Source organism: Ictidomys tridecemlineatus, chromosome 2 (assembly GCF_052094955.1).
Source record: "Ictidomys tridecemlineatus isolate mIctTri1 chromosome 2, mIctTri1.hap1, whole genome shotgun sequence".
In the NCBI taxonomy this organism is placed as follows: domain Eukaryota; kingdom Metazoa; phylum Chordata; class Mammalia; order Rodentia; family Sciuridae; genus Ictidomys; species Ictidomys tridecemlineatus.
The window spans coordinates 213280214-213286747 of record NC_135478.1 but is presented as its reverse complement, the minus strand read 5'-3'; the positions used below and the strand labels follow the sequence as shown (position 1 = coordinate 213286747).

Sequence of the window (6534 nt, the reverse complement as noted above, 5' to 3'; positions counted from 1 at the left end):
GAAATTTTATTTCCCTCCAAGGAAGTGCTTTTGGTGAGAGTTTGGTTATGTCTAGTTAAAAACCATTTTGAGTTTATTCAGCCTGTCAGTTTGACTGCTTTTAAAGGTCAGAATGTACACCAAACCTTCCTGTAATTGAAGGTATTCTAGGATTCTGTTACCAGTGTGATCTTATTTATGCCTCATGCAGTTAGGGAACTAGGGTTGTGTCCTTGATTAGAATGCCCCCATCCCATCCCCCCTGGCTGCAGAGTCTAGTCTGTTCTTTCAGGAACAGTGTTTCTCAGTCCTGCTAATCATGGCCAATGGACAGACCTATAAAGCTTCTGTGTTTCTTTTTTTTTTTGCCTCCTTTTAATCTCGTATCTCACTGACCCCTGGGTTTTTCCTTAAATATTTGATCCATTAAAAAAAAAAAAAAAACTAATAGTCTATACAAAACGGATAAAAAGAATGCTTGGTGTATTTTGTTTTTATTTTAATAAAACCCCAGGGTTCAAGTTCTCAATGATGAGTTCTGTGAACTGGGCAAATTATTCTTGAGTCTGTTCCTTTATCTATAAAATGCAGATATTCCTCCTCGTTTGCCTACCTCACAGGGTTGTTGTGAGGGTCAAATGAAATAATGATTAATTATGAGAGTGCCTTGTAAATTAGATGACACAATGCAAATGTAAAATAATATGTAGCTATGAGAAGGATAATTGTGAAAAGAAAGTTTTGAGGAATTGATCTTTCCTTCTATTGTTTGTATAGTGTATAGTAGTTTATCTTCATCTTAGTCAAAGTCAGAGATGATTCTATTTGATTTAGTTGTACTTTTTTTTTTTATTAATAAGGTGAAAGTAAATGCTTCACTTGATGGAACTTGATAAAACTTGGCGCAAAGCAATTACAAAAAGAAAATTCCAAATTCCTTAATGGCATAGACTGTCCCTGATAGAATATCATCCTCATCCTCCTCATGTTCCTCCTCCTCCTCATTCTCAATGTTGACTTAATCAATTCTGTAGAACTAGAAATATTTTTCTATGCTTTTTTTCTAGTTGGTAATTTGATTCACATTTCTATTTTCAGTAAAAACAATTATTGTAAGTAGTTATTAGAGTCTACCTAGCACCACCACCAGTTAGTCATACTGTGTGGATTCTGAATGGTAGTACATCAACTGAGCTTAGTCAGAATTTATAAAAAAAACCTTTTTATTGTTAGTGTCTTATGTTTGACATTATTCATAAATAGGCCCTGGAAACTGTAGGACTCCAGAACTTCGCTTTTGAATAATTGGTAGAGATGTTCTAGTAGAGTAGCAAACTATTGGAAATTATTCCATCCAAGAGGTGTCCCAGCCCCTGCCTCCTTGGTCTTTGTGATTAACAGAAAAATCCCCCTTTCAAATTCAAAAGCCTGTTCATTACTGCTTTGTCCTCTGAAATGCATTGCCAGTTTTATAATCAGGAAGAACTTAATTATTATTCTTTTTATATTGGCTTATGTTTATTCTTCATACAATGATTTCTCTTTTCCCTTTAATGCACCCAAAAATAAGCTCCTATATTGAACTTTGCAGACTTGATTTTTTTATAGTGTACATCAGCTCGACCGGCTAAATGCCTTACTAACTGAATCTTCATAATATAACTGGAACTAGATTGTGTTCTGGAGCATTGAGTCTTGGAACTGGATTTGCCCACACATAGTGGTGAAGAGGCTAGAGAGACAAGAAGCTCCCTCTCCAGATCCTTGAGCAGGTTTCCCCTCCCTTAACTTCAGGGGCTCTGAGCTCACAAGCAAATTCCTAACCCAGTTAATTTTGCTAGAACAGCCCATTTTAAATGCTCAATAAAGAAAGAATAACTCTTCTCCCATTTGACCACTAAAGAACAACATATGTTTCTAACGTCAGCTTTTATTTTTTTTTTTTTATCTTTCATTTTTTTGTTGGTAAATCTCCCAGACAACAGCAGTTCTGTAGAGAGTTTAAATATGAAGGAATGGCAGGACGGGCTAAGGGCACTTCTACCCAACATTAACATCAACTTTGGTGGACTGCCCAATTCTTCTTCCCCCTCCAACGCCAACCACAGTGCACCAACGTCCAACACTGCCACCACCGACAGCGTGAGTTGGGACAGCCCTGGCAGCTGGACAGACCCAGCCATCATCACAGGTAACTCCCTCATCCCCTTCAGCTCCACTCACAGCCAACATTTGGTTTTTAGCACAGATTAGATCAAAGCAGAGGTCTCTTGGACGTGCATTCCTTCCCATAAAGCCCCAAGTGAGGGGTGGCCTGTTTGATTCTCAGGGCTGTGCAGTCTGTGCAGCTGTCGGCCTCGTTGTGTAGTAAGGCGTTTGGTGCCTCGGTTGCTCCTTTTGGTCTAAGTAGGTATTCACGTCTGGCAGTATGTGTGTATTTTGTAGGCCTCAAAGTACAAAAGAATCTGAGCCGTCTTAAAAGAAACATACTCCACTTTTTAAAAATAAAGCTCTCTATTATAAGGCTATCTTGTTTATGTATCCCTCTTAGAGAAAGACAAGCACAGTGGGAAAAATATAGTCATTCAGTTTTGGGGAATAGGTTTTTTGTTTGTTTGGGGTTTTTTTTGTTGTTTTTTTCAGTTCTGTCTCTGACAATGGGGGACTAAGTTGCTAGTTGAAGAGGGACATGGGTTTGTGTGACAGTAAATCTTAGTAATTGCTGGATTCGGGGAATAAATGGAACATAATGAGGTTTTAAAGGTTTTATTTGGAAGAAACTTCAAATTATAATTTCTTTGCATTTCTTCTTGGATAAGCTAATCACTTTTGTCTTTTTCAATTTGGTGAACTACTTATTCTTCCTCTACAGACTCACCATTTTCCCTCCTGTTTTCTGTTCTCTCTTTAGGTATTCCAGCATCTTCAGGAAACAGTTTAGACTCTCTTCAAGATGACAATCCTCCACACTGGCTAAAATCCCTTCAGGCCCTCACAGAAATGGACGGCCCCAGCGCTGCTCCGTCGCAGACCCACCACAGCGCCCCCTTCAGCACACAGATCCCCTTGCACAGAGCCAGTTGGAGTCCCTACCCTCCTCCTTCAAATCCTTCCAGCTTCCACTCCCCACCCCCCGGCTTTCAGACGGCCTTCAGACCCCCCAGCAAAACTCCCGCAGATCTACTACAGAGTTCAACACTGGACCGCCACTAGGCAAAGAGGAGAAACATTAGAAAATGCAGGATTTGTCCCACCCTGTTTTCTCCCTCTCAGCCCACCCACAGCTCCCTCTCATCTCTTATGTTCTGAAGAATCCAGTTCCTGATCAATTTTTTTCTCCCTACCCCAGATGCAATGCGATCACAGGGTCATTACCATCTTTTTTTTTTAATTGTAAAAGTTTCTGTTGATTCAGCATTTGAGTGACACTGTTGAATGTTTAAAAAAAAATGCCTTTTTAAGGAGAGGGGGAAAAAAAAGAAATCAAAGGGCAGTCTCGATACTTAGAAAATTACTGTTTGTCTGTTGCGCATAATAATGACATAATCTGCTTAGCAGAAAATGACGATTAATCTATAGGAAAGTTCAAGGAAATGCATTATCAACTGCAGAAGTTTGAAAACCAGGTTAAATTAAATGAGATTGCTAGATGCATGGGGGAAAGCAGTGATCCTGGCATCCATCTTGTATTCAGCTTATCACTATTGCAGGAAAAATGCTTTTAATTTAATTTTTTAATTCTTTTGTTGAGTTGATGGGGAGGACTTGATTATGTCGTTAAGCAAAAGAATTTATTGAAAGTCGATGGAAAGACAAATTGATCTGAAGTAGTAACTGGCCTATTGCTAAAGAGCATAAGGAGGGGAGAAGTGATTTTTTTAAAAGGAGAAAACAAATTTTGGCTTTAGATTTAAAGTAAATTCAAATGTTTTAAAGAAAAAAAGTATTCACAGATTTAATACCTATACATATTATAAGAGCTGAAATATAAGTGATTTCTTCAGTCTTTCTCCTCTGTCAGAATCTTTTTTTCTTTGACCTTCAATCCACCTGATGAGGGCACTCTGAGATAGCACTGCTCTGGGGCCACACGATCACCAACAGGAGCAAATCTCTGACCTCCTTGCCTGCAGCTTTTACGTAACCCTGTAGTTTCTGGACGTTCGTGCAGTATTGAAAAGACAGGAGAAAAGCAAACAGAAACCTGGTTATAACCTGATGCTAAAACTAAAAACAAGGAAATGTACCTCTTTCTTCAGAATTAAAACTAAAATCTTAAATAAAACAAAAAACTTGATGATGACCCTTGGGTTGTTCTTGCTTCTGTTTTTCCATTTTTATTTCATATGAGTTTGAAACATTTTGTGACAAGTGCCATTTGATGTTTTCATTTGATTTTACATCTTCAGCAATAGAGAGGATGGTTTAGAAGAAGAAATTAGGAAAACAAAACCAAACCATTGATTATAATTTTTGAAGATCAGTTTATCTTGTCCACAAGACCTGAAAGCCAGTGGAAGAAGATACATGTTTTTGGTTTTGGATTTTTTGTTGTTGGGTTTTTTTTGTTTGTTTGCTTGTTTTTTTGATACTAGAGATTGAACCCGGGAGCCATCCCCAGCCCTTTTAATTTTTTATTTAAGAGACAGGGTCTCACTAAGATGCTTAGAGACTCCCTGAGTTGCTGAGGCTGGCCTTGGAATTTGTGATTCTCCTACCTCAACCTCCCCAGTTGCTGGGATTACAGGTATGTGCCATGGTGCCCAGCCCACAGATACATCTTTTAATGGTAGACCATTTTAGGGAGTGCCTCCTGATGGAGAAGTGATCACATTACTGATCAAAGGAGGGTAGAGGATAGAAATTAAATTTCCTCTTCTAGAACACTAGCAGTCTATATGGTGTCTGTCTTATTTGGAACTGCTTTCAGAAGTTACCATTTTATTGCACATGTCCATGAGGAGGAACTTTGTAGGGTGAATTACCTAGATCTAATTCTAATACTGTGCTTTCAGATTGATTTTCTTAATTTAATTTTCTTAATTTTTTTAAAAAACTAAGGTATTTCCACAGGAATTCTTTCCCTTTGTGGTAATTCCGATGATTCTCGAAAGAACATATACATGGGCCCACATATTCAGAGTACACCTGAGAGGAATTGGCCATTCTACAGACTTGTTCTGCTTGGTTCGTCTCCAAGGGAAACAGTGTGTTTGGCAAGTATTAGACTGCCAGGCACAGTGGCACATGCCTGTAATCCCAGTGGCTCTGGATGCTGAGGCAAGAGGATCACAAGTTCAAAGCCAGCCTCAGCAATTTAGCGAAGCCCTAAGCAACTTAGTACAATAAAAAAGGGCTTAGTGGTTAAGATTTTCTCATTCTTTAGTTTGTACTGTTTTTAAGAAAGTTTTTGAGATATCATTCTCAAACAAATGTTGCTACAAATAGATGCTGACCAAGAGGATAGCAAAATGTTTGTAAAAATTAATCAAAAGTGTTACTGTGATCAGAGAGGAAAGGACTGACTCTCTGTGCCTTATGAACTTGGCCTTGGTCTCTTGAACCATCACATTGTGATGGACCAACACGCGAATAATATTCAGGAAGCAATGTCTTATAATTAAGGTTTTTTTTTTGTGTGTGTGGGGAGATAGGTGTGCTGGTAGGGGGTGGGTCCTGAGACAGGTGTGTCAATTAAAAGTTGTTTTTTTCAGTCAAAGGAGGGAAGTTCTACCTTGGGAGGTTGTACTGTAATCGTGTTTATGTTTACTGAGTCATATATCCAAAAGACTTTATTAAAAAAACAACTAGGACTATTGTTTAAAGGATAAAAATAAGCAATAATGACCTGTGTGCCTAGCACCCAGGTTAGGAATAGAGCCTTCAATATGTTACCCCTTTGGGTGCTTCTCTCTAACTCCACTTCCCTTTCTTCATCATCCACAAATAACCATTATCCTGTTTTCTTATGTCAATCTTGTCTTCAGACTTTTGTCAGCAATATATGTATCCCTGAAAAATATACATTGTTTAATTTTTAAAAGATGAGTAATAAGCCAAGCCTTGCTGTGTAAGAGAAGAGCAATATTACCATCAATCTCTGGGTTATGGTTATAGGGGTTGTAGTAGCTCTTCTGGTAAGTTTAAAAGACATGGGTTGGGGTATTTGACAGGTCTGTTTGTAAGCCTGGTCCTTTATTTTTGGCACATGTAGGGTCTAAAAGAGCCATCTGCTATTTTCTGTACCTAAGGTCACTGTGTCTGATTCAGGCATCCTATTGGTACAGTAGCAGTGAGAATCCTGTTGTTTTCTGTACCTAAGGTCACTGTGTCTGTTTCTCAAGTCATGATACTCAGATCCTATGTACAGTGATCATTCCTAGGATTTCCCTTTTCCTTGTTTGGATCCTCTTTTTCCTATAGTGCCAGAACCCATACCCTAGCCTTTTTTTTTTTTTTTTTTTAAGTCTCTCACTTTGCTGGAGTGACATTCTCCCATAATTTCTTGAGAAAGTTACATGAAAAATATTTTAAACAAAATTTGCATGTCTGAAA

General features: G+C 38.4%; 1 protein-coding gene across 7 annotated transcripts in view; it reads left to right on the top strand.

The window, feature by feature from the left end:
• Positions 1 to 6534, top strand: part of Cnot4 (CCR4-NOT transcription complex subunit 4) — a 153457-nt gene that overhangs the window by 121115 nt on the left and 25808 nt on the right. For 4 of the 7 annotated variants that reach the window (XM_005332398.3, XM_005332396.4, XM_040291391.2 and 1 more), the window contains 2 exons: positions 1958 to 2170; positions 2891 to 4282. The exons of 1 other annotated variant lie outside the window; for it this stretch is intronic. In XM_005332398.3, coding sequence (XP_005332455.2) covers positions 1958 to 2170; positions 2891 to 3192 — 515 coding nt within the window. In that variant the 3' untranslated portion in view covers positions 3193 to 4282. Of the gene's footprint in view, positions 1 to 1957; positions 2171 to 2890; positions 4283 to 6534 lie in introns of those variants that run through there. 2 more of the 7 variants (XM_005332400.3, XM_005332399.3) reach the window with 1 other exon arrangement.